General features: G+C 40.7%; 1 protein-coding gene across 1 annotated transcript in view; it reads left to right on the top strand.

Annotated features, from left to right (window-relative positions):
* LOC116448873 (dynein heavy chain 5, axonemal-like) overlaps positions 1 to 27674 on the top strand; it is a 151934-nt gene that overhangs the window by 88534 nt on the left and 35726 nt on the right. The window contains exons 57-64 of the mRNA XM_032119892.1: positions 11764 to 11982; positions 14524 to 14700; positions 18108 to 18302; positions 19540 to 19695; positions 19973 to 20155; positions 23087 to 23257; positions 23679 to 24057; positions 25194 to 25465. Coding sequence (XP_031975783.1) covers positions 11764 to 11982; positions 14524 to 14700; positions 18108 to 18302; positions 19540 to 19695; positions 19973 to 20155; positions 23087 to 23257; positions 23679 to 24057; positions 25194 to 25465 — 1752 coding nt within the window. The remainder of the gene's footprint in view (positions 1 to 11763; positions 11983 to 14523; positions 14701 to 18107; positions 18303 to 19539; positions 19696 to 19972; positions 20156 to 23086; positions 23258 to 23678; positions 24058 to 25193; positions 25466 to 27674) is intronic.

Raw genomic sequence — 27674 nt, 5'->3', positions numbered from 1 at the left:
TGTGAGGCTTCTTTTTGTTGGAGAAGTCATTTTTATTGAACAGCTTCCTTGGATCAGGGTCAGATACACTTCGTACTTTGCAAAATTGAGTTTGCGATGAAGCAGCGAGAAACTTAATGTCTATGTGAATACTAGTAAATTAAATAGTACTAGTGAATTTTTCTGGGCACTGGAAAGTCATCATTTGCACTATTAAATTGTTAGAATGATCCCTAGTGTAGATTTTGTCTTGGCTAAGCGGCATTCTTCAGTAGTCTCTGGGCACATTTCAGGAGCTAGCCTGGTCCAAGAGCCATTCCCAGAAGGCTGTCAGTATGCAGTCATGTTTTAGAGGCTGGGAGAGCTTAATGTGAGCTGTTTTATGCTGGTTAACTTCAGTGCCAGAGAAAGGTCCTGGGCATGTTTCATTTAAGAGTCTAGCTGTGACTGTAATTATGTGTTTATTTGTTCTGGTTTTGTGTGGAATGAAAAAATCTTAAAAGGGGCAGGATCATTTCACCACCTGCTGTGAAGTCCTCTGTGAGGGCAGCTTGGAAAAAGGCAAAACAGCTGCTTAACTCTTTAGGCTATGGCCCTTGTTGGCACAGGTGCTGTCTCGGGACCTGCCCCATGCAGATGGATGCAGAGAGCAGGTAGCAGCACTGGCTGGAGCAGGTGTTGAGAGGATTGTCTGTCTGGTTCCCCACAATGCCAAAGGCAAGGAAAGACTGAAGCTGGTGTTCTCACACGAGTCCAGGCATGTTCCAGCATAGCACCACTTCTCCAGGAGCACAGATCAAACTGTGGACCTCGTATCTTAAATCCTCGTGATTCATTTGCATAAAACCCATTTTTTCAGGCTTTCACACTGCATCCAACTGGAACAAGTTGTGTATCCTTGCTTTGCTGCATGATTCAGAGGGATGAAATTAAGGGTGTGAAGCTTGTTCACAGAGCAATGCCACTAAAATTAGGAAGGCCACAGTGGTTCTTAGTGGTTGGGAAAGATGTTTCCTTCCTGCCTATTTTAGGCTGGAAGTGTTTGTATGGGGCTGATTGCAGCTGTAATAGTCTTCTTGTGCAGAAGATTCTCTTTGGCAGCAGAGCTTGCCTCCTGCTCTCATGGCAGAGCTCTATAGAGGAGGCTGCCAGCCAACCAGCCAGTGATGTCAATACAAAAGCCGTGTTTGTACCCATGTAATTTTGAAAAGTCAAGTTTGGAAAAAAAAATAAAAACCAACCAGGGAGAGAGCAAATAGTGATGATTTCTAAGGGTCATCTGGAACAAGTAGTTTTTTTGCCTTTGAGAATCACATAGGTTGGTCATCCTGGCATGCTGGCTGTCATTCTCATGCAACCAACCATTGTTCATCACATATGATCAAGTAGACTATAAATCAAACTAATATTATAATGTCTTATACTTTGTTATGGTTACTCTAAAATTGGCTGAGAACTTTGGTTAAATTGCCTATAAAATAATTTCCTATTATGGGTCATCTTCCAGAAAAATCTGTGAAGTCTTGTGTAAATAATTCTAGGGATTTTTTTCATGTTAGAATACAATGTACTTTTTTTTACTAATCTAGACAATTTTTTCTTCGTGCCTACACCTTCAAAGCTGATAGCCTTTTAAGAGTTTTTAAGAATGGGTGTATGTCTTGGGGTGACCTTATGATGTGTATCCCATATCGCTGCCTATGCCCAGAAATTAATTCCTGTGCCTTTCTATACCTCTAAACCGAGCCTGAGAGGGGGAAGGAAAAAACTGAACAAAACTTTTTCAAAGCAGTTTGCAGCTTGTTTAAGGTCACACACAGATAGCAATTGGTTTTCCCAGCTGCAGCAGGGGAGGGAGGAAGCACCCAGCTTGCTGCTCCCAGAACAGTTTTTTTTTTGGCTGGTGGTTCAGCTGCTTTGTTCTCCAGAGAGAGACTGAGAGTTGAATTCTTCCTTCCCTGAAATTTTGGATTTTCTCCCTTTTTTACTGGACTGCTTGATTGCTTCAACATCAGAGCCCATCGGGAGGACTTTCCACTGGGCACAGAGGGCCTGGCCCAAGCCCCAGCTCCAAGGAGACCAAAGAGAGGACTCTAACACTTTCCCAGGTTTTTCCTCCACAGGGAAAGATTTTATCATTTAGCATTATTTTCCTTTCCCGTGTGTTTGTTAAATAAATAGTTTTATCTTCACTTTCCTTCGAGGAAAATTTATTTTTTTTCCTGAACCTGGGGGAGGGGTGGTTGTGCCTTCTCCCAGAGGATATATTTCTAAATTTGGCCAAACCGGTACAGTGTGCTAGTTTGAAAACAAACTAGTGGGAGACACCAAGTCAGAATAACAATTTAATAGGGAAATAAAAGGAGGGGGAAGAAAAAATAAAGGCAGATAACACTGGGTTAAATGGACAGAGTTAGGATACAACCTGAGTCTCTGTTAGTCAGGGTGGTGGTAGCAGTCTGGTAGAATGGTGGCTGCACTCCTCCCAAAGCGGCGATCCTGTAGAAAAAGGGTCTGCTCCTCCTCAGAAGGTCCAGTGGTGGCTATGTTGCTCCTGTCCTCTGGAAACCCGGTGGGAAGGTTGTCTCTGGTGTTCAGAGTCTCAGATTATATCCACGATGGGATGCTTGGTTCCTCCCTCTGGGTGGAGCATCTCACAATGGGGTAACGAGTCATGAGGCCAAGTGTTGATGAGGCTCATTAAAGAAGATAGTCCGGAGGGAGTTATCTCTGAGTCAGGCGGCAGGACAATGATGGGCCATTAACAGAAAGATAGTCTGGGGGGAGGAGGCAAGGAAACACTGCCCCACCTGATTTCAACAGCTCCTGAGGATGGTAATAGAATACTGTTCCGGTTTGGCCAAATTTAGAAATGTATATATACTCTGAGAGAAGGCACAACCACCCCTCCCCCCACCAGGTTCGGGAAAAAAAAATAAATTTTCCTCGAAGGAAAGTGAAGAAGATAAAACTATTTATTTAACAAGCACACGGGAAAGGAAAATAATGTTAAATGGTAAAATCTTTCGCTGTAGAGGAAAAACCTGGGAAAGTGTTCGAGTCCTCCCTTTGGTCTCCTCGGAGCTGGGGCTTGGCCCAGGGCCAGGCCCTCTGTGCCCGGTGGAAAGTCCTCCCGATGTGCTCTGATGTTACAGCAATCAGGCAGTCCAGTAGAAAAGGGAGAAAATCCGAAATTCCAGAGAAGGAAAAGTTCAGCTCTCAGCCTCTCTCCAGAGAACAAGGAACTGGAACAAAAACTGGCCAAAAGCTGACTGGAAAAAAAACTGCCAGCCGGGTGCTTCCTCGCTCCCCCCCTGCCCCAGCTGGAAAAAAAACCTGCTATCTTTATGTGACCTTGAACAAGTTTCAAACTGCTTTGAGAAAGTTTTGCTCAGTTTTTTCTTCCCCCTCTCAGGCTCAGTTCAGAGGCATAGAAAGGCCAATAATTAATTTCTGGGCATAGGCAGCGATATGGGATACACATCATAAGGTCACCCCAAGACATTCCACCCCTTATCCCATATTGTTGGCTCAATGCCCAAACTAAGATATTCTAATTCTCCACACACATTAATACATATGTAAATATATATATATAGCTATGTACAAACAGTGACAGTGACAATCAGCAAGCAGGGGTATACTGGCATTTCACACTACAGGTGGTTGTCACACAACAATCAGATCTCCCTGTGGTACACAACGTGTTGTTCCATCTTTCTGCATTACCCACCATGTGCAACCAGGTCCCTGAGCAAAGACAACCCCACGGATGGGTTTGTCTGTACTCGGGGCAGAATTTATCCACACAGTCTTTCCTAACAGACCTCTGACATGCACTACTGGGACCTTATCTCCATCTGTTGTATGCAGGGATTCAGATTGGGCTGGACCAGCTCTATTGGTAGAACCTCGGGTGTTAACTAACCAGGTGGCCTTTGCTAGATTCTGTTCCCAATTTTTGAAAGTTCCCCCACCCAGTGCCTTCAAAGTGGTTTTCAACAATCCATTGCACCGTTCCACTTTGCCTGCAGCTGGTGCATGGTAAGGGATGTGGTACACCCACTCTATGCCATGTTCTCTAGCCCAGGTATTAATAAGGCTATTCTTAAAATGAGTCCCATTGTCAGACTCGATTCTCTCAGGGGTGCCATGCCTCCAAAGGACTTGCTTTTCAAGGCCCAGGATGGTGTTCCGGGCAGTAGCGTGAGGCACAGGGTAGGTCTCCAGCCATCCAGTGGTGGCTTCTACCATTGTGAGCACATAGCGCTTGCCTTGGCGGGTTTGAGGCAGTGTGATGTAATCAATCTGCCAGGCCTCTCCATACTTGTATTTGGACCATCGCCCACCGTACCACAGGGGCTTCACCCGCTTGGCCTGCTTGATCGCAGCGCATGTCTCACAGTCATGGATAACCTGGGAGATACTGTCCATGGTTAGATCCACCCCTCGGTCTCGTGCCCACTTATAGGTGGCATCTCTGCCCTGATGACCTGAGGCATCATGGGCCCATCGAGCTAGGAACAACTCTCCCTTGTGTTTCCAGTCCAAGTCTACCTGTGACACTTCTATCTTTGCAGCCTGATCTACCTGCTTGTTGTTTTGGTGCTCCTCATTAGCCCTACTCTTGGGGACGTGAGCATCTACATGGCGGACTCTCACAACCAGCTTTCTTACTCGGGCAGCGATGTTTTTCCACTCTGCAGCAGCCCAGATTGGTTTTCCCCTACGCTGCCAATTAGCTTTTTCCCACTTTTCTAACCATCCCCACAGAGCATTGGCTACCATCCATGAATCAGTGTAGAGGTAGAGCTTTGGCCACTTCTCCCTTTCAGCAATGTCCAGGGCTAGTTGAACAGCTTTGAGTTCAGCGAGTTGGCTTGATCCACCTTCTCCTTCAGTAGCTTCTGCAACCCGTCGTGTGGGGCTCCATACGGCTGCTTTCCACTTTCGTTTCATCCCTACGATGCGACAAGAACCATCGGTGAAAAGAGCGTAGCGTGTGTCTTCTGATGGCAGTTGGTTGTACGGTGGAGCTTCTTCAGCGCGTGTCACTTGTTCTTCATCAGCAAGACCAAAGTTTTCACCTTCAGGCCAGTTGGTAATTATTTCCAAAATCCCAGGGCAATTCAGTTTTCCGATTCGGGCGCGCTGTGTGATGAGAGCAATCCATTTGCTCCATGTGGCATTGGTGGCATGGTGGGTAGAGGGAACCTCTGCTTTGAACATCCACCCCAGCACCGGTAGTCGTGGTGCCAGGAGGAGTTGTGCCTCAGTGCCAATTACCTCTGAGACGGCTTGGATTCCTTCGTAGGCTGCCAAGATCTCCTTTTCTGTTGGGGTGTAGTTGGCCTCAGACCCTCTGTAGCTTCGGCTCCAGAATCCCAGTGGTCGACCTCGAGTCTCACCAGGCACCTTCTGCCAGAGGCTCCAGGACAGGCCATGGCTTCCGGCTGCAGAATAGAGCACGTTCTTCACTTCTGGTCCTGTCCTGACTGGGCCAAGGGCTACCGCATGAGCGATTTCCTGCTTGATCTGGGCAAAGGCTTGCTGCTGTTCGGGGCCCCAGTGGAAATCGTTCTTCTTGCGGGTAACCAGGTAAAGAGGACTCACAATCTGGCTGTACTCGGGAATGTGCATCCTCCAGAAACCTATAGCGCCTAGGAAAGCTTGTGTTTCCTTCTTGTTGGTTGGTGGAGACATTACTGTGATCTTATTGATGACCTCAGTGGGAATCTGACGCCGTCCATCTTGCCATTTCACTCCCAGGAACTGGATCTCTCGGGCAGGTCCCTTGACTTTGCTCTTCTTAATGGCGAAACCAGCTTCCAGGAGAATCCGGATAACTTTCTCTCCTTTCTCAAACACTTCTGTTGCAGTGTTCCCCCACACAATGATGTCATCAATGTACTGCAAATGTTCTGGAGCCTCACCCTTTTCTAGTGCAGTCTGGATCAGTCCATGACAGATGGTGGGACTGTGCTTCCACCCCTGGGGCAGTCGGTTCCAGGTGTACTGCACGCCCCTCCAGGTGAAGGCAAACTGAGGCCTGCACTCTGCTGCCAGAGGAATGGAGAAAAATGCATTGGCAATGTCAATAGTGGCGTACCACTTCGCTGCTTTGGACTCCAGCTCATACTGGAGCTCCAACATGTCCGGCACAGCAGCGCTCAGCGGTGGAGTCACTTCATTCAGGGCACGATAGTCCACAGTCAATCTCCATTCTCCTTCCAATTTGCGCACAGGCCAGATGGGGCTGTTGAAGGGTGAGTGGGTCTTGCTGACCACCCCTTGGGTCTCCAGCTCACGGATCATCTTGTGGATGGGAATCACAGCATCTCGAGTTGTCCGGTACTGTCGGCGATGCACTGTCGAGGTAGCAATTGGTACTCTTTGTTCTTCCACCTTCAGAAGGCCGACTGCAGACGGGTTCTCTGATAGCCCAGGCAAAGCGTTCAATTGCTTAATGCCCTCTGCCTCCACAGCAGCTATTCCAAAAGCCCACCTGAGTCCCTTTGGGTCTCTAAAATACCCGTTCCGGAGAAAGTCTATGCCCAAAATGCACGGGGCCTCTGGGCCAGTCACAATGAGATGTCTCTTCCACTCATTTCCAGTCAGGCTCACCTCAGCTTCCACCAAGGTCAAATTTTGTGATCCACCTGTTACACCAGAGATAGAAACAGATTCTACCCCCACATGCTGCGATGGAATTATTGTACGCTGCGCACCAGTGTCAACCAAGGCATCATATTTTTGTGGTTCTGATGTACCAGGCCAACGAATCCACACAGTCCAAAAAACACGGTTTTCCCTGACCTCTACCTGGCTAGAGGCAGGGCCCCTCTATGCCTGGTTATCCTTCTTTCCCTGGGCCTGTATCTTAGAGGTTCCTTCATGGGAATTGGACATGCCGTCGTCTTTTCCATCATTTCCGGCAATTTGGCTACAGGCAACTGGAGCTACTTCCTTTTTGGTAGATCCTCCTTTCTGAGACTTGCGCTCCTTCAATTCACTCACTCGTGCTGCCAGAGCAGAAGTGGGTTGTCCACCCCACTTCCTCATGTTTTCCCCACTGTCACACAGGAAATTCCACAGCTCACTTCGTGGGATGTACCTTCTCTCTGGGGAACGTCCGCGGAGAAGGCACTCTTTAATCTCCTGGAGATTCTTTTCTATCTTATCTTCCATTTTCTGCATACGTGTTTCCACAGCTGCAATTCTTGCATGTGTTGGGCCATGCACAGAGTCTGCATATGCTCGGAGCTTCACTGCCATATCTTTCACAGTCTCATTTGCACCGTAGTCTGGTTTCATTATTGCTAAAGCAGAAGCGTATTCTGGTGGCCCAAGCTGTATGAGTTTTCGCCACATGTATGGAATAACTCTGGCCCGGTCTGGACTCCTCAATCCTGGGTCATGTGTGAAGACAACCTCCACCACCCCTAGTTCTCTCAGGCGTTGGATCCCTTGTTCTATGGTCTTCCACGGGGTTTGCTGCATGTAGAGATCATCTCCACACATATATCTTTCCATCACGCCTGTCAAAACTCGTCTCCAGAGACTGGTAGAGTTAGCCTCCCTTTTCATCTCTTGGTCGATCACTGGATCTTGTGACAGGGATCCCAAATGCCTCGCTTCAGCACCGTCCAGCATCACATCATCACCTGCCGCATCCCAAATACGGACCATCCAACTTATTATGGATTCATCGGACCGTCGGGTGTAATCCTTTCTTAGGCTGTGAAGGTCCTTTATGGACATGGACTCAGTAATGGTTTCTGTGCCTGAGTCCGCTGGTGGTTTTGAGGTTCCTTCCCCTGCATCTTTTGAGGTTCCTTCCCCTGCATCATCATCATCTTTCACTGGGCGATCAGTTTTGGTTGTGTGCTTTTTCCTCGTGACAGGAGCCACTGTCAGTGGCTTAGACTCTCCATCTGTTTTGGGCTGGCTCTCTGGTTTATCTGCAGCCTGAGTGACTGGGGTGTCTGCAGGCTTTGCTGATTGATCTTCCTGCCTCTCTACCTTTACTTGCTGCTGCAGTGTGCGATAGTCATATGCCAAAGCCCAACATATTGCAAGGAGCTTGTTCTCATTAGAATTGTCATTGTATCTCTCTTTCAGATATTTTCCCACCTCAGCTGGTTTCTGAATTTGTTCAGATGGGAAATCCCAAACTATCGGGTCAGAGAATTTCTTTAGGGTTTGGCCGATGTCCTCCCATTCCCCACACCACTCAGGATTTTCCACCTCTGGGTCAGGTGTCTCAGCAGTCACCCTGGAAATCTGAGCTCTTATTCTAGAGAAGCTGTGAATCATATAGAGGAAGATTACCAGATTAAATACCAGGAGGGTGGTCTCTTTAACATCCAGGGGATACTGAACATTCTCAAAAGATAACCTATCAAATTTAAAGGGAAGGGAAACCCCATCTCCTCCTCCTCTAACAATCTGGGTGCAATTACTAATAAATTCCCAAAACAGGCTACTGAAGCTAGGACTGGGGTTAGGACGGAGAAACCACTTATCATACACACGTCGAACAGCTGCCTGTACCTCTATCAACTTCTTATAAATCATTATCACTGAGCACAGCAAAATAGAAATCCTGATTCGTCTCCCTTCTCTGTAAAATTTACATATCAAGGACAAGATTGGAGCAAGTTGTGGATAGGCAAACAACCCTAGGGACCAAAAAAGCACCAGTACCTCAATGAAGCCTAAGGACCAGAAAGACATGAGTACATCGAGCCAGAGAGACATTATGAACTCAACCAGCATGGTGACTACTTTACTCCAACACAGAATAAGTAAATTCAACCCAAAATGTAATTAGCACAAGTTTTTCACTTTCCTTCGAGCCACACAGTTGGGCGCCACTAAATTTGTTCCGGTTTGGCCAAATTTAGAAATGTATATATACTCTGAGAGAAGGCACAACCACCCCTCCCCCCACCAGGTTCGGGAAAAAAAAATAAATTTTCCTCGAAGGAAAGTGAAGAAGATAAAACTATTTATTTAACAAGCACACGGGAAAGGAAAATAATGTTAAATGGTAAAATCTTTCGCTGTAGAGGAAAAACCTGGGAAAGTGTTCGAGTCCTCCCTTTGGTCTCCTCGGAGCTGGGGCTTGGCCCAGGGCCAGGCCCTCTGTGCCCGGTGGAAAGTCCTCCCGATGTGCTCTGATGTTACAGCAATCAGGCAGTCCAGTAGAAAAGGGAGAAAATCCGAAATTCCAGAGAAGGAAAAGTTCAGCTCTCAGCCTCTCTCCAGAGAACAAGGAACTGGAACAAAAACTGGCCAAAAGCTGACTGGAAAAAAAACTGCCAGCCGGGTGCTTCCTCGCTCCCCCCCTGCCCCAGCTGGAAAAAAAACCTGCTATCTTTATGTGACCTTGAACAAGTTTCAAACTGCTTTGAGAAAGTTTTGCTCAGTTTTTTCTTCCCCCTCTCAGGCTCAGTTCAGAGGCATAGAAAGGCCAATAATTAATTTCTGGGCATAGGCAGCGATATGGGATACACATCATAAGGTCACCCCAAGACAAATACACTGCAACCCAGGACAATGGGGAAGTCTGTTTTATCAATCTTTGGCACTTTTCTGAGTAGTTTATTGCTGCACAAAGACCTGCTTTTCATGTTTACAAGGCATCATTGCTCCATATGTATTGGGAATTCACATGCCCATCCTCTTCCATTGAAGTTCATACCCTGCTGTGATGAATGTGAAGGTGTTACATGAATCCACACAGCCAGTTGTAAGTTCTCCATTGTTCCAGCTGTTCCAAAGATCTTGTTTCCTTTGTAACCTCAGTATCTGTCAGCTGGGGCTGAAACAATATGTCATAATATTGTCTGACTCCCATTTTTAGCCCTCAGAGAATTTAAGGATACAAGGATGCTCTGCAGTGGGGAAGGCGCCTGGGGGAGGTAGAAGAGGGCTGGTGCAGAGCTCTTTTTGGATCTCAGTAAGAAAGGCCTGACAAGAGATGGCTAAATGAGGTGACTGCTTTAATAAGACGGAATAGTAAGAGGAGTTTAAAATAGTTTGAATGACCAAAAGAGAAAGCTTTCTCTTCATGGACAGGATCTGCTCTGCACAGGATAACCTGGGAAAAACTATCCAGGCTCTGTCTGATGCTGCATGAATGTGGAGTGTCCAATATTTGAAGGGATGTGAAGTTCACTCACTGTTTGTCTTCTTATGAATCTTTTAAGGCAGTTTTCTTATTAAACCATTTGTTGTCAGACCTTTCTTACTCAGATGCAGAAGGAACCCTGCACACACTTTCTCTCCCTCTCTTTCTCTCTTATATCTCACCCTCCCCACCTTTCCCCTGGTGCAGGACACAGTAACACTACATCACCTCCTCAAAACTCCTTTGCTGTTGGAACCCAATGGTCCAAGATTCACTAAAACATAACAGCAGTTCTGAAATCTGCTTATCTGGGTTTAATCAAGACTCATTGATTGAGCAATGTTTATTTCCAGGTGATGCTTTTTAATGTGTTTTTTTAATAAACAGTGAGGTAAAAATATTTCAGCATCCTTACATGATGGAAATTTTATGAGCAACCATTTTACTGGTTCATCTGGATTCCAAAATATTTTTTTATCTCTAGAATCTGTCAACAGACCAGGTAATGAAATTTTACTGACAGTGCTTTTCTCTAGCATATACTGTCTGCATATACCTAGCTTGCTAATATACCTGGACACAGAACATGTGATTCACCTGTATCCAATACACATGTATACAACATACATGTACGCAGATATTAGTGACCTACTTCACTGGTTAGTACATATATGCTTCTCTAATTCCCTGCTCACAAACCTCTCTTTTGAAATACACCAGACCCCAACCCATGATTATACTGTTAACTAAGAATTATCCCTTAAAAGAGATACCTTCTATTGCTACGCTTCTGGTATGATGTAATGCGAGTGTCAAGTTTCATATTCATAATAAAACAGGTTTTACAGATTCTTGGTTTCCATCTTCATAACTCTTATAGGAGAAAAAACCAGAAATAAGATACATGATATTTTGCCACATATTTAAACAAGCTTTTTTAAATATTCAGAGTAAATGGAATCAACCTTTATCTGTAAGTGTGAATTTCATAAGAGCTTTGTCAGGCTCTAATCCTTTGCAAATGTATATGGAAATACATTCTGAATTCGCAGAATATTTTTTTCAACCCTGTTAGGAATATAAAAGTTAAGAGGCCACATTTAAATGACTGGTAACTCATCATGCAAATTTATAGAGAGATGTGAAAAAAGTCTCTAGAGTTTTACTTTCCAGAGGAGCAAAAAATATATTTGTTATATTTTTGTTGTAGAAGTAATTGTTGGAAAAAGAGAGCAGAAGACTAGTTTCTGTTATAATTTGCATTATTTTATAACTAATTAAGACAATATTAATTTTCTTTTGCACTGAGAATGTATTACAGGAGGCATATATATAAGGCCACCAATTGTATAGGTTGCCTCATATGTCTAGTTTACAGCTATTTCAAGTGAATTGGGATTTAAGTAATTGGTCATTGTGTGATCAATAGACCGTTCTGAAAATATTATTAAAACATCTTAAGATTGCCTTGAATAACTTTAATGCTATGCTTCTGTTCCAGAAATAAAAAGAAAAAAGCCTTCTGTCGTCTTAAACATGTATTATTTTTAAAAGTACCCAATACAGTACAGTATGTGCCATTAAATGAATCTCATTTTCTTCTGCCAAATAATAGGTATTAACTACTTTTTGCTCTTAAATATCTGTAGGCAAATTTAGCTTTGCAAGAAGGAAGACTTGCGGCTGCCCAAATGGAACTGGATAGTGCACAAAATCAGCTGGACAAGAAGCAAATGGAACTGGATGAAGTACAAGCCATGTATGATGCTGCTGTGAAAGAGAAGCAGGCCTTGCTTGATGATGCTGAGGCATGCAGAAGGAAGATGAGCAATGCCACAGCTCTGATTGAAGGATTGGGTGGAGAAAAGGTATTAGCACACGTGCGTAGGTTTCCAGCACAAAGCAGGTGCGCGGTTTTGAGAATGCTCCGTGATGATCGTAACAGTGCTCGAGAAACTCAAGGTGTGGTGACATCTTGATATCATACGACCCTTTTTTTAGTTATAGGTAGCGGTTTTTTTCCTTGAAGTTAATGTATCTAACAAAGTAAAGCAATTTCTTGTGTTAAGTCTTCTGTATGAAGATTTGTGTTATATCATATGACTCGTATTAGGATAAAGTTCAGATTTAAAGCCAAGGAGCCAAATTCCTTTTAGCTTTAGTAAGAAGAGGAATTAGGCTTAACCTAAATAATTGCCCTAAAATATTTATAAGAAGGATTACTCTCTTTTTCTCACCAAGTATACAAAAATACAAATTTGAAGCTTGACTAATTTCCTGAATTATAATTGAAGCTTAGATTTCTACTGGAGCCTTTTGCAGAATTATGGGCTAATTGTTATCCTCTGCAGTGAGCTTGAAATTTACCTTTCCTATGCAGATCTTTCTGGCTTCAGCCTGAAGGTTTTCAGAGGAAGCAGGATACTCTTTTTTCCTCTCTTATTATTTGCTTTGTTAATTCCTTCATTCATTTCACACAAAGTCAAAATTGATTAGAGTTTTGACTTCAACCATTGGGTCCTGTGAGGTCAGGACCTCAGCATTTCTTTGCATAGCTGCCTTTCAAATTACATCAGTCAAAAATCTTAGATGCTTTATCATACTTTTTCAATGAATTTCTAAATTTAAGAGCAATACAAAAATAGGAAATTACAGTGTCTTTTTGTGGGTTTTCTGGAGCCTTGTGCTATGAGGTCTTGTAAGACCTGTTATTCCACTCTACTTTTGAAAATTCAGCCAAAAAAAATAAAGACTCTCTATGGCACTTTGACTATTGGGCAAGACTGACACTGGGTTAAATGTGTGTTTTCTAAACTTGAAATGTGTATGTCCTTACCAAGATTGCATGCAGAGTGACTGTAAAGGAACAGCAATCTGGAAAGAAAGGAATAAGCAAAAATATTAGTTAAGTATTTTTAATTTTTTTAATACATTAAAAAATAATTTTTATAAAATTGCAGAATCATGGAATAATTGAGATTGGAAGAAACCACTGGAGATATCTAACCCAAAACACAGCCTCCCCCTCCCCACTACTCAAGGCTCAGGCCATTTTTTGGTTGGGTTTTGGATATCTTCAAGGATTCCCCAACTTCCCTTGGCAACCTATTCCAGTTTTTGACCACTCTCACTGAAATAAGGGATTTTTTGTGTGCTGAATTTGAATTTCTTATATTCCAATTTGTGTCCACTGCCCTTTGTCATTTCATAGAGTACCAGTGAAAAGAGTCTGGCATCTTCCTCTTTACACCTTCCCATCAGGTATTTGCGTGCAAAGATACCTGTGTACAAATTTCCCCTGCACTCTCGGTGTTCAAGGATAAACAATCTCAGCAAAGGCTGCCCCTGAATTTTAGATCCCTGATCAGTTCTTTATCTGCAAGTCTGAGGTTAAGCAAACTGCCTTTCCCTCCTTAGATCCTCACTCAACTGTGTTCAGAACATTTGTCAATACCCTCCTTAAAACCTCAAGGATTGCTTGTGTCTTTCTGTGTTGTCCCTTCAGATATTGGGCAGTTGAAGGCCCCTGTGTAGACCAGGGCCTGTGGACGTGAAGTTTCTGCCCACTGTCTGAAAAAGCCCTCATCTACTGCTTATTAATCACATTGTCTGTGATAGACACACACATCTCCCACGTGGAACTTTCCTCTGATGCTAGCCCATAAGCTCCCAACTGGCATATTGTCCATCATTGAGTCTCCCATGCAGAACTACATGCATTCCTCTGCTCTCTCACATGAAGGAAAACCCCTCTTCTCACCTCCCCAGCCTGTCCTTCCTAACAAACCCATAGACAGCTGATGCTGCTCTCCAGTAAGGGAAGTCTTTCCATCATGTTTCTGCGACCCCCATGATATCACAACACTGCAACCACTTGCAGAGCCCTCGTTTGTTCTCCATGCTGTGCACATTCATGTAGAAGCACGTCAGACAGGTGCCCAGCTGTGATAATTAATGTCCTATAAGCAGTAGAAAGCTGTCCCCACCGTTCTGTCTGGTGGACACTTCTTTGTTTATGTGGGTGTCCTTAGGGTGGTCCTCCGTTAGCCCTGTTTTGTTAATTATGAGGTCCCTACTGTTTATCTCACCCCACACATTTTGTTTGCCAGCCCGGTTCTCCACTCCCTCACACTACTATTGGTCCTCCTCTGACTGCCACTCCATTCCTCCTTTAAAGCCCTTCTTAGCAGTTTGACCAGCTTGTTCGCAAAGATGCTTTTTCTCCACTTGGTCAGGTGGTTGCCATCACTTCCAAGCAAACTTCTACTTCTGAAATAATTATTTAAAGCAAAAAATACTACTGTTCTCAAGAAAAAATATTTACCAGAAGGAGATGAATTCTTAAGTTAGATCTTCCTGTTAGTTTTGTGTCTGCTTAAGCTAACTTCTTTTCAATATTTTACATACAGCTTCGCTGGACAGCAAGCAGCAAAAACTTTCAAAATCAAATTATTAATTTGGTGGGGAATGTTCTGCTGGCCACTGGATTTCTCTCTTACTCTGGACCTTTCAATCAGGAGTACAGGAATTTGCTGCTCCAATTGTGGAAGAAAGAGATGGACAATAGCAAGATTCCATACAGTAAAGTAAGTGTTCATGTTCTGATCTGACCTTATTCTTTGCCTTGCTGAGAAATTATATGTGGAGCATTTCATTCCAGAAAAGTACATAATCGGAAGATTATATACAGGCTGTCATATTCCATCCAATCTTTAATAAATAAAAAATCTGAGCAGTTGACAACTGAGCTTCTAAACCAATATGTTTTAAGTTCCTCTTTATACTGTCAGGCATTTCAAGATTGGTATGTAGGACACTGCTCTGTCAAATCTGAGAGAGAAATGCTGTCTGAGGTCAGCTGTCTGGGGAGAAATAGCATAATACTGGAAACAAAGTAAAATTTATCAGCTTAGAATACATTTACTTTTTCATAAGAGGTAACATCACCTTTGCACCCCTGTGTATTATCAGTAAATATCCTCCTGTCATACCCTCTGCTGTGTACCCACAACATTTAATTTAGTTTAATTTGAAGTATCTTGTAGAAATTACTGATTTAAACAAACCCTGGATTTTGCAAGGCTTGGTTTGCAGCACTTCAGCACTTTGGCTTGCTCCAGTGCTAGCTTTTAAATCCGTGCACCTTTGTCACCAGTGAGGCTGTCCCAGTGAGGCTGACATTGCAGCATCTCCTTCACTGACCTGTGTCTGTGTGAACAGAGGTGGCCTAAAATGCAGTGGAGCTATGGTTCCATCATTCAGTTTCTGTTTCCTGCCACTTCATATTCTATCTTTATTAAAGTGAGCAACCTGCATGCTTGGCTATGACACAGGGCAGGATGCCTTGCATGAATCTTGTCCTTTCCTTTTATCACTATCTGCCTCAGGAGTGCCAGACCTGGCAGATGTTCTGGTGCAGAGGATTTGCTCATGGCCAGCAGCAGCCTTGCTCCTATTCCTACTCTTCCTTTTAGGAGGTCTGTCTAATATTCTTCCCTGTACCTGGAAGACGCATTCATGCTGAAGGCAGAATTTAAGCCATAATAATCAAAACTGTCTTTCTGAGTAATCTGTGTTACCTTCCACTTGGTTTTGTGAGTACCTGTGTACATTTTCTTCAGCAGTAAAGGTTGGACAAATAGTTGAGGAGCTCTCTCTTCCTCTCAGCACAGGAGTTGAGGCATTAAGCTCAAATAGCCCCTGTTCTCAGCTGTCAAAGGTTGTGACAGAGCAGTTGCTGCTGAATAGTGCTGTGAATTATTGAGCAGCCTGTGTACAGCTGTATCATTGTGAAACAGCTAAAGGTAGATCTGCATCTTCTTTTCAGTTTTTTTGGGATTTGGCACTTAAATCCTCTGTTAAGGAGACCTCTTTTCCACGAGGTGTTTGTTCACCTCACAGAAGTTACTTGTGAATATCTTTTTTATTATTTTTTATGTTAGGTTAGCATATTGCTTCTTGTAATGCTGATTAACCTTGACCTGACAGAGTCAAACTTGCAATCCAGCCCAGTTTATGCCATGACTTAAAAGATGAATGATTCTGATTTGCCCAGTAAAGCTCTTTGAAAGCTCCTGATGATAAAAAATATGTAAGGCCAAGATGGGTTTACTAATAAAGTACCAGCAGCAGTGCAGTTTCAGGCAAGATTCTTTACCAGTGTGGCATGGGAGTTATCCTACATACACTCCTCCCAGGGAGACTCTTTCTCAAATTCAGTGTACAAAATGTTCTTAAAAGCAACTAACCTTGGGGAATATCTGTCAAGAGTCTTACCATTTAAGGATAAGAAATTGGAGGTGTAATGTCCTTAGAAAGCAATACATAAAGAACTAAAATTCTGCTTCCATGAAGGTGTTCTGACCACATTACTATTTGGCTGCATCCTTGAAAATTTGAGGAATGCTCTCTTACTGTTTCTATTTTGCTTCCCCTCCCCCCCCAGTATGTCTCAGTTAGATGGAGAATGCCATAATTAACAAGTTTCAAAACATATTTACCATTCTGTTTAGATAGTTCCCATTAAAGACAGAATTATGATTTCAATCATAGTGTATGGAAGAGAGTTTTGATTTTTCCCTGGGAATTAAGTACTCACAAAAGGCAGCATATGGGCCTTTCTTGATACTTCACACCACAAGAAAGAAAGCAGCTTTGCAGTTCAAGGAAAAGGCTTGACATCTGCCTTACTTTGTCACAGACTAACTGATCGGGGGTGTATGAGTCATTTAGGCTTAACAATTTAAAAAGAACTGTTTAAAATTAGCCACCTATCTGTTTAGTTAGGCACTTAAATTAACTGAGTTTCAGAGTTGCAGGGTGACTGATACTTCTAGCTGTAGGTCAGAAAAAGTTCAAAGCTGTTTAGATCCTACTCATCTGCTTAAGGAGCTAAATATGGTTTTAGGTTCCAATTGCTGAAAAATTTGGCTGTTAAATGCTTTTCTGTCCTTCACACAAATGGAAATTTGATTCCTAAAATTTCTCTGTCTTCTGAGAATGGTTTGTGTTTCTTCATTGTGAGTCTTCAATAATATAGCAGTAAAAAAATCAAAGGGTTAAAAAAGCTTTGGAGTCTTGCAACCCCTGGTGTCATTAGATCTCAGGATTGTATCACAACTCTCACAGTATTTGAAGTTTTTCTTTAGGCTTCAGATGCTGAATTGTGTGATTTTTGCAAGATTTGCAGGCTTTTACTTTCTTTCTTTCATGTCTTTCTTTCAAACATATTTTTAGAAAAAGCCTACAAATAGGAATTCTTGAATGAAAAATTAAGGAGCAAATGAAAAAAAACCACCTTCGATTTTATTATTTTTAAATTCTCAATCCTTGCTAAGGTGTTTTTCTAAACTGGAGAGTTTGGCTTGCTATTTTCAGCACTGTTTTCTTCACATACGCAATTTTGAGAGGCCAGTCACTTTTCATAGTGAATATAATAAAGCAAGTTATTTGACAAGTGTAAATCAGACTTTAGGAGGATATGTGAACTGTGAAGGGTTTTGGCTTAGCAGCAATAACCTTTCATGATTGTTCATGGTTATGAACATGGTTATGTTCATGATCTATAGCACATCTTCTTTATTCTCTAAGTCTCCCACAGCCATCCTGTATTCATACTTGGAAGGCAGGTGGAAGCTCTTGTGAGAAAGATGACACATCCACTTGAACTTACAGGAAAAGAGCTTGCCAATACCAAAATCAGTTTGTCATTAGATATTGAACTGGCTTCTGAGTTTTTCTGACACTCTTTGATGGACATCACAATCTCAACAGAATTCACTTTCGTTACTGCTTAACTGCAATGATCAAGCCACTGAACTTTAAAGAAAAGAGAGTAAGCAATAACTACCAAATACACTATCATGCATTCTGATCAGAGTAAGAAGAAAAACCATTCATGAGATGTTTTAGTATAGCTCCTCTAACTGGCACTTATTTTGTATTTACATATTTTCTACTGGTACTAATTTTGTAATTGCATATTTTCTATTAGAACTTGAACCTTACTGGTATGCTTGTTGACAATGCTACAGTGGGTGAATGGAACCTCCAGGGTCTTCCAAATGATGACCTTTCAATTCAAAATGGCATTATTGTCACAAAGGCATCTAGGTATCCTTTGCTGATTGATCCACAAGGTCAAGGAAAAATCTGGATTAAAAATAAGGAAAAGAATAACAGACTTCAGGTAAATTGTTAATTTACAAGTTTTTTTATGTGTGTGTCATTTGTGTCATCATACTTTGGCCATGTATAATTTAAATCTGATGTTTATTGGTATACAGTTATGCGGAAACTAAAACAAGACTGGCACAGAACCTGTACCCTATATCAGGGTATCAATATCAGGGCAAAATAGCTTGGAATGATACGTTATGGCATATCTGCTTTTATGATGAATCTTTTAATTGCTTGTCATAGTGAAAGAGAATCAAAGAGAGAAGTAAAAGGTTGGGTCTCATTCTCCACCTTCCTGGAGACTTGCATCTCCTCCTCTATATCTGAGTTCTCCCCAGTAACATCCAGGAGGAACAGAGTTACGTCAAGAATCCAAATACACAAGTGTTTAGACTATGGCTTACACCTGGGATATTGTAATTTGCTGTGTTCTTGTTAGTGTTTTGTTGTTGGTCACCCAGACACGAGCTTCATCCCTCAGCTGAATTGGAAATAAAAATGTAGGCAACATGCTGTTTTGGTGGATACACATATGCCTACATTATAACAAACAAAAAGTGCAGAGTGGTGGGACAGAGTATTGATTTTTAAATAATATACTGGTTTAATACTGTTTAATGTGCCTCTAGATATTTTAATTATACCTTTTTCAAAGAGCTTTGCCTGCAAGACAAGGATTTATTTTAAAAACACGTCTATCCTAATTTTTTTTTCCTGGTAACAAAACCACCCAAAACCCATGACTTAAGAGATGTCTGGAAAGGCTATTCAATTATCATCTCAAAGGATTATGTTAATTATATTAAATTTAAATAAATGAAAAGGAGTCTGTGTGATTTTTAGCAATTTTAAGACTGGTGGAACTGAATTGGAAACTGAACGTCTGATGTCAGATGAGGCCTCCTATGCAACACTGGTTCCCTTTCTGAACTCCATAAATATATCCCTACTTTACTGTTCTAAACATAATACTATTTATATTTAGGATATATTAAGATATTACAATGATTATTTAGATATGAAGATAAATAAGTAAATAGATAACAACAAAGAAATGTGATCTCCTATCCTCCTAAGTTTAAAGCAAAACTTCCATTCATGTCAGCAGAGGCAAGTGTTGGTCCCTAAAATGTAATCATTTGTGTAGATATCCCAGGATGAGTATAATTTTTTAGAGCTGCAATACATTTTATGCTGTTTTCCATGCGCTTTCAAATGCATGCTGTATGGTGACTCAATCTTCCCAGGTTACAGCTATGAACCACAAGTTCTTCAGAAGTCATATAGAAGACTGCTTGTCCCTTGGCCGACCTTTGTTAATTGAAGACATTGGAGAGGAACTTGATCCTGCTCTAGATAACATCTTGGAAAAAAATTTCATAAAATCTGGTTCTGCACACAAGGTAAGATGAATTGTAGACATAAAATTAAAACCCCTAAAATAGGACGGGTGTTGAGTATCAGGTAGTCTGAATACTGACATGATTCATATCTTTAAAACAGTTAGAAAATGAGTAGTGAACTCATGGGGTTGTTTGAGGGCCTTTTTACTCTTAATCAGAAAGTTTAAAAAGTGTAAATGAAAATGTTAAAAAGGGAGTCAATATATTTTTCGTTAGATAAAATAACAGTTTTTCTGAATTAGGCTTTTGAAAATTGAGAAATGTGTTTTATTTTCAGGTCAAAGTAGGTGACAAGGAGGTAGATCTGGCGAAGGGGTTTACCCTCTATATGACAACAAAAGTGGCTAATCCTGTTTATACTCCAGAAATTAGTGCAAGAACAGCTGTGATTGACTTTACTGTTACTATGAAAGGGCTGGAAGATCAGCTCCTTGGCCGTGTCATCCTCACAGAAAAGCAGGTATTGAGTCTTGCAGTATTTGTATAGAGGGAAGTCTTGTTCAGTATCTGCACCAGGAGTGCATACATATTCAATGGCTTGGTTGAAATCAAATGCAGGAACAGAAATGTGAATGAAAGTTTAAAGGTTGCTCATTTGCTGAAAGACAATGTGGAGCTGTTTTTTAATTGAATGGGGGAACCTAAACATTTATTTTAAGATCTGGCCTTGGAAAGAGAAGAAAGAAAATTATTCATTAAAAATACATCATAGACATATACATGACATACATAAAACAACTTTATTCCTTCATATACAGCAAGGGCTTCTTGTTCAGTCAGAAATCTCTTTTATTTCTGAATTCCTTTTTAAACTTAATTTGAATTACATGAAAAAATGCTTATGAACTTGAACTACTTTTGCCAGCCAGGCTCTAGTGTGCAAGATAAAAGATTCTTAAGGAGCCCTGAACACTGACTTGACTCTGCTCTTACTAAAATTTGCATTGATTATGTGGAAGTTAATATAAGGAAGAAAATTCTCTCTCAGGTGAGAGAAAAAAATTAAGGTTTGGATTAGCAGAGCTGCTGCTTTCAGTAAGTAGCACAGGTAGACTTGCTCATGAGAGAAGAATTCCCTACCTACGGGAATTCACTCCTCCTCTGAATTCCCCAAAGCATATTCTAGTGCTCTTTAGTGGTGCTGTCAATTTCTCCAGCCAACACCCTTCCACTTTGCTCAAAATGAGCCTTTACTGAAGTAAGGACTGGTATTTAAGTGCCCTTCCTTCAGTCTGACAGCCAGAAACAGAGGCTGGAAAGTCATTGCAATACACAAACTTCCTGTGAATTGTTCCATGAAAAACAGAAAAACTGTAGCAGCAGGTACTGGGGAAAAAACAGGGTGGGAAAAATGCTATGCAAACTTTTAATGCAAAAACTTTTAATCTTTACTCCAGTAGATGTAGGTTTCTGTAAGCAAAATTGAACAGCATCAGCAGGAGTGAATGGGAGTATCCTGACTAACCTCTGAAGGGAGGGAGAGGTCTAAATCAAGATAGAAGTGAAATGGTTCCTCATGACCTACATATAAAACTCCTCTTCCCACAAGATACCCTTGCTCTGTGGTTTTTTTTTTCCTGTACAGAACTGATAGAGACTTCATACTGAATGTGTGTAGCAGCACCTAGACTGCATTTTGGGTCCAAAATATAGTCACTGAAAAGTATTCCTCCAGTGCTGTACATCCACTGAAGAGAGTTGCAAAGGAGCCTGGTTAATATCAGCACTATTTGCTGCACAGAGACATGGTTGCAGCTGATCAACATTTATTAAACTTCTTTTGGCAGATATGAAGACATCATGGTTGTTCTGTCTCTTCTGTCTCAGTAAGAGATGAATGTTGTGGTGTAGATAATCAGAGCCAATGGGATTCTGAAAAATTTAGTTCAAAGAAAAGACACAACATGAGCAGAGATTCTGAAGAACAGGTTTTCTATTATAAAGAGACAACTTTATGATCGCTGAGCTAAAGTAATAGATTAAAGGAACCAAGACATTCTTCAACATTGCTCTAGTGATCAATGAAATATGATCAAAGAAGTGTTTATTCTTCTCAGCTTTATAGGTTGATCCTGTAAATATATAAAAAAAAGTCAGCATATTTTTGTACTTTGATAATGAAGTTGCTGCCACTATTTTTGTTCAGAACAGGTATTTTTATGTTACAAATATGGTTGTGAAGTTCCCTTGCAAACAAAAACTTGCACTTGGTATATTTGCTGATTTTCTGAAAGATGCCTTTTAAAGGTTTACAAATAGTATGGGTAAAGTGTCTGATCTTGGACAAGCACATCCTTATGTGGAATTTAGGCATGTAGCTAAATGTATTTTTGAGTGTTTTGTGGAAGTATTCCTTTTGTGTAATTCTAATCTTTTTTTGCATTAATGGTATAGAAAGAGGAGTAAATGTAGAAAGCTGAATTACTGATGCTTAAGCCATTCCCCTCTTTTGGGAAGCAGTTACTTGTAGCTTCCACAGAGCTACACTCTGTAGCTCTAGAACATATTTCAAACAGGTTTCCAAATGAGAAATTTGTGAAAATAAAGAAATTTGTCACTTCTTTGAAATACAGGAGAATCTCTCCTGTACTGTATAACTCTGTACATCTCCTTTTTCTTTAACTTGACACGTTGACAAAAATGAAAATAAACTGAAGCCATAGGTGTAGATAGACTATTATTAACCACCCCTTTTTTTCGTATAGGAAAGTTGACTTGATTGATTATAATAAAGGCAGGCAGCAAGGGTATCCCTGAGCTGTGTAGACTGTGCAGTCTAGATGCCTCATTTCACTTGGCATTGTGTTGACTCGTCTGCCTTTGTTCTCTTGTCATTGTCTGTCTTGTAGAAAGGGCACAAAAATCCATATGACATAGATAATAATTGTAACACTTCCTGTTTTATAAGGAGTAGAGCATTGTATCTTTCAAAATCACAGAATTGTAGAAATTAGAAATGGAAAGATCATCCAGTCAACTTTGCTCACAATGTAAAATCCATCCATACAAAGCATCTTTCAGTCCTTTATCTGATTTAATTTTCAGTACTCAATGTAATGTGGCTTTTATCACTTCCTATTGGAAACTATCTTTAGTGGTTTGTGCGCCTTACTAGGAGGAAGCTTTTCCTGGTAATTCTGATATGTTTTCGTTCTCCAGCATTTATGTTGCATTAATAAAAAAAATGCAGTATAAATTATTTAAATATATATATTCAGTGTGCATATAAATTATTTTAGTACAGAAATTTTAGTAATATTTCTGTATTTTATGAAAAAGGCAGCAAAGTCCCCAATCTGACATGCATGAAATCCCATGTTTTCTGTGTCTTTATAAGGAGTCTTTCTTTGAATTGATGTTAAAAATTCTAAGGCAAATTTCTTGAATACAGGAACTGGAAGCAGAAAGAATCAAACTGATGGAACAAGTGACATCCAACAAGAGGAAAATGCAGGAGCTTGAAGATAACCTGCTCTGCCGTCTAACCAGTACAGAAGGCTCGTTGGTTGAAGATGAGTCTCTGATACAAGTCCTAAGGGTCACTAAAACAACCGCAGAAGAGGTGAATTTTGAATGTACTGATGATATATTTTGTAATTGTAATTTGGAGACTGTATATAGATTTTCATTCCTGGTTTTTTTTTTTTCCATTCAGAGCCACTATATAACATCTGACTTCTTAACAAATAAATAGTAGAAACACTAATTTTTTCTTCATAAAAAATTCCAAAATTAAACTGCTACCTGGGTACTGTTCTATATTCCAGGCATGTTTTGCAGGTGTAAATTTGAATCAATTCCCATTGTGACAGGAGCTGGAACACATGAAGGCACGATGCCTGTGTTAAAACAATGACAGAAGGAAGCAAAGCTCAACTAAAAATACTATTGTGATCTTAATCAAGACCTTTTCTTTTTGCCTGTGTAGTATAAATCCCAAGTAATACAACTTAATCTTCATGGTCTTTTCCATTAATTTTAAGGTCAGTGAAAAATTAAACACAGCAGTGGAGACAGAGGTGAAAATCAATACTGCACGTGAAGAGTATCGGCCAGTGGCAGGTCGTGGTAGCATCCTTTATTTCCTAATCGTGGAAATGAGCTCGGTTAATGCCATGTACCAAACATCCTTACGGCAGTTCCTTGGCATTTTTGACCTATCAGTGGAAAGATCTCGGAAATCTCAGATCACAGCAAAAAGGGTAGTTTATATCATTGAGCATCTCACCTACGAAGTCTTCAAGTACACAGTTCGAGGGCTGTATGAAAATCACAGGTTCCTGTTCACACTGCTTCTGGCATTGAAGATTGACTTGCAGGCGAAGAAAATTTCACACACTGAGTTTGAGACACTGATCAAAGGTAATTTCTCTGAAAATGTTCCTGTTTACATATGTTTGTGAACTGCCAAATTCAGATTTTGCAGTTCTTGCATTAATAATGTGTTATATCCTGTGGATCTACTGGTTTTTAACTGGTGAATGAAAGCATATGCAACCCAAGAAAGAATTAAGAGACACATTTTCTAAAACAAGAGCAATATAGATTATTTTTTATCAAAACAATGCTTAGATGAGGATTATTTTAACAGTTATACATTGCAAAAAGGGAAAAAATTAAGTCCATGACTTTGTAAGAGAACCTATAGTCTCTACCGTCTGCCTCTTTCTCAAGCTGCCACATTATGTGTGTCTGTGAGATTGTAGACAATAAGCGAAAGCTCTCTTGATGGCTGATGAGCAGGCATGTGAATGCATCAGGACTCTGTACCAGCCTTAAGTATCAGCACAAAAAAGTGGAAGTCTGTTACATGTTGGAAAACACTTTTATATTGCATTGCATTATGTCACCACTATATGTCACTACTCAGACACAAAGACAAAGAAAAATTTTAGTAAGGTGTATAAAATTTGATGGGGGCTGACCTCACTGTCTCCAAGATAAGATAGATAAGTGCAACCTGGTACAAAGACAAGTACAGTCAGGTGCTTGGCATCCAAATATCTCAGTCTGTTTGGCAAGCACTGTGTAACTATTCAGCTGTGGCTCAGCTGTGCTGGGTGTGCAAATGGGTGTGAGGCTGAGTGGTGGTTGAGCTAAGAGGCTGTTGACATTGCACAGTGCTGGAAATGAATGCACCATGTGCTTTCTTTTTCTTTAGTATAGATGAAAGGAGGCTCTACTAACCAGAGGTCCTTTCTACATCTGGTATGAAGAACTGGTTTTGAGTATACTTTTAGGTAGAAGTGTTTTATTCCAACTCTGCAGATGGAGTAGAAGCAGCACAAAAATTAGTGGGGTATCAGCTTTGGGAGGAACTGAAACCACTTCCCAAAAAGGTCTTTGTTAAATGATTCTTCCATGCAAATTGTAGGTCTCTGTATCCTGGTTTACATAAAATGTTACTCCCTGAATTATATAAATAAGTATTTTTTATTATTTGTCATTCTTCTGTTTAAAAATGTTTGGTTTTCTCTATAATACTTTTCACTTTGCAGGTGGTGCCAGCTTGGATATGAATTCTGTGGAACCAAAACCAAAAAAGTGGATCCTTGACACGACATGGCTCAATCTTGTGCAGTTATCTAGCTTGTACCCTTTCAATCAACTTCTGGTGCAAATTGTTAAGAATGAGAAGTCTTGGAAAGCTTGGTTCGATGAGGAAGCTCCTGAAAAAGCTGTTATTCCTGATGGTTATGACATCTTACTGGATCAATTCCATAAACTTCTCCTTGTCCGTAGCTGGTGCCCTGATCACACCATTGCCCAAGTAAGATACACTTTTGTACAGTGGTTATGCCATGTGACATCTCCTGAAGAACTGCTAGTTCCAAACTTATGTTCTCTGAATTTCTTGTTACCATAATATTTGTTGCAGAGTGAGCTATTTTGAAAAATCAGATATTGAAATGCTCATTAAAAATATGGATGAAAACACTAATTTATTTAATTGCAATGAACTAGGAAGCAGGACATGAAACAAATTGAATTGGAGCTGCAAGAATACCATTCTTTTTGTGTGGTGCTTTCAAAGTGGAGTCATGAAACCTGTAAAGAAGTTGCATTTCTTTGGAGAATCAAAAGAGACATCCCTATTCTTTTTCACAGAAGAGGTGGAAAAAGAACAATTCACTTTTATGACAGGTGCACTAAAACAGCAGATAAACTGTTTACTTACCCTCTCTACTGAGGAAGTAATAATTAAGGCTGTGTCATGGCAAATCTCATAAAAGAAACTGCAGTAGATTAGTAGTTTGTCCACAGTCTGTGATATGTTGATTTTTCTTCTCTATGTAGGTGTAAAAGTCATATGAGCCTATGAGTATCCTCTTTTCACTTTTTTTTTCTTTCTCTACTGGATGGTAGTTTTTCTTTCCTGTATATCTCAACTTTACATGTTACATGCTGTGATAGTATCTGTGTTGTATTTAGGGGACACCATATCTTCATGGACCTCTTCTTCAACAAGGCTTGCTCCATCCTTTTTCATTTTCTACTCCTCAGTCAGGAAGTGGGAGAGAAGTAGGTGAGCTCCACCTGCCATAATTTAAACAGAGCAAAATAATAAAGCTGCTACTGCTTATTTATCAACACTTATCTATCAGCTTATTTATCAATTATTTATTATTGTCTTGCACAACTATCTCTGAAAAAGAATGCCTCTGAACAATGGTTTCAAGAAAAAGTAATTATTTTAATTTTTGAGGAGAGAGGGTATCTCTTTTGTTACTCTCTTCTTTATCTCTTCTTTTCCTACTGTTATTATCCCAAGTATTAGAAATTTTACCTGTCTTCACTAGGACAGAATTATGTAATAGGGGATGACTGAGAGGTTTTTTCCTGCAATTGACATCTTCCTTGGTTCACCTTGTTCCTCAGGGCTTCTCATCATCATACATGCCTCAGAATCTGTGGTAGTCATTGCATAGCTAGGAAATTGCCTCAGTCAGAGAAGAATTTCATGCACTAGGGTATCTTTAGAAGTTCTTTTAGAAAATGTCTGTGAAAAGAAAAAAAATAGAGGCATAAGGAAGGTTTGACCTTTAAGGATCAAGTCTGAGCTGAGTTTATGTTTTGTAGAAATAGATATTCAGCCTAAGAGACTTGAATTGGATAACCACTGGACAGGAGAATTTGTTTGAAGTTCCAATAAATATATGGGAGATTGTAACTGGGTCAGATGAAAGATCTGTCTAATCCACTATGCTGTAGAGACAGTGTCAACAATACACGCTTAGAGGAGCTGAGAATGGAACTGGTATAGAGAAACTCTTTTATTTGGCTATCCACCAAGTTTTAGCAGGCAGTAATTTAGGGGCAATATCTGGGCTGTCCTCAGAGCTGACACTGGATCTATTCTGCATGGATTTTTTTTTTTTTTTCAGTTCTTTAAAAAAACCCATTTAGCATGTTCTAACAACAGTGTTCACAGGATGGCTGTTCCATGAGCAGAATTCTTTCTCTTCTTTGTTTGAAGTTTGCTGTCTGAGAATTTCAATGGTTGCTTCCTGTGGGCTGTAACTTTTGTTATGCCAAAACTGAAAATTAAAGCTTAGACAATCATTGCCTTCCAGTGCAGGTGCTGGTAAATTCCACATCACTGGTTAATGCTGAATTAAAAAAAGAAATATATATCTTTTTTTCTGGTAACTTTTTTCCCAGGCTCGTCACTACATTGCAGAATCTCTTGGAGGGAAATATGCAGAAGGATTTATTCTTGAAATGGAAGCAATGTGGAGAGAAAGTGACTGTCGAACACCTTTGACATGCCTTTTATCAGTGGGGTCTGATCCCACTGAAAATATAGAACGTCTTGCAAAATCAAAGGTATCCTCCTAAACTGAGTTTGCTAGATCTGATAAAGATATTTTTAACTCTTCTTTGCACTAGAAGTGGTATTTCCACATTTTAAAGAAGTTGAAATAATGATATTCATACTAGTGTTCTCTGGAAGTTAATTTTTGACCAGTAGCCAAAAT

Source organism: Corvus moneduloides, chromosome 1 (assembly GCF_009650955.1).
Source record: "Corvus moneduloides isolate bCorMon1 chromosome 1, bCorMon1.pri, whole genome shotgun sequence".
In the NCBI taxonomy this organism is placed as follows: Eukaryota; Metazoa; Chordata; class Aves; order Passeriformes; family Corvidae; genus Corvus; species Corvus moneduloides.
This window is presented reverse-complemented; position numbering and strand designations above follow the sequence as displayed.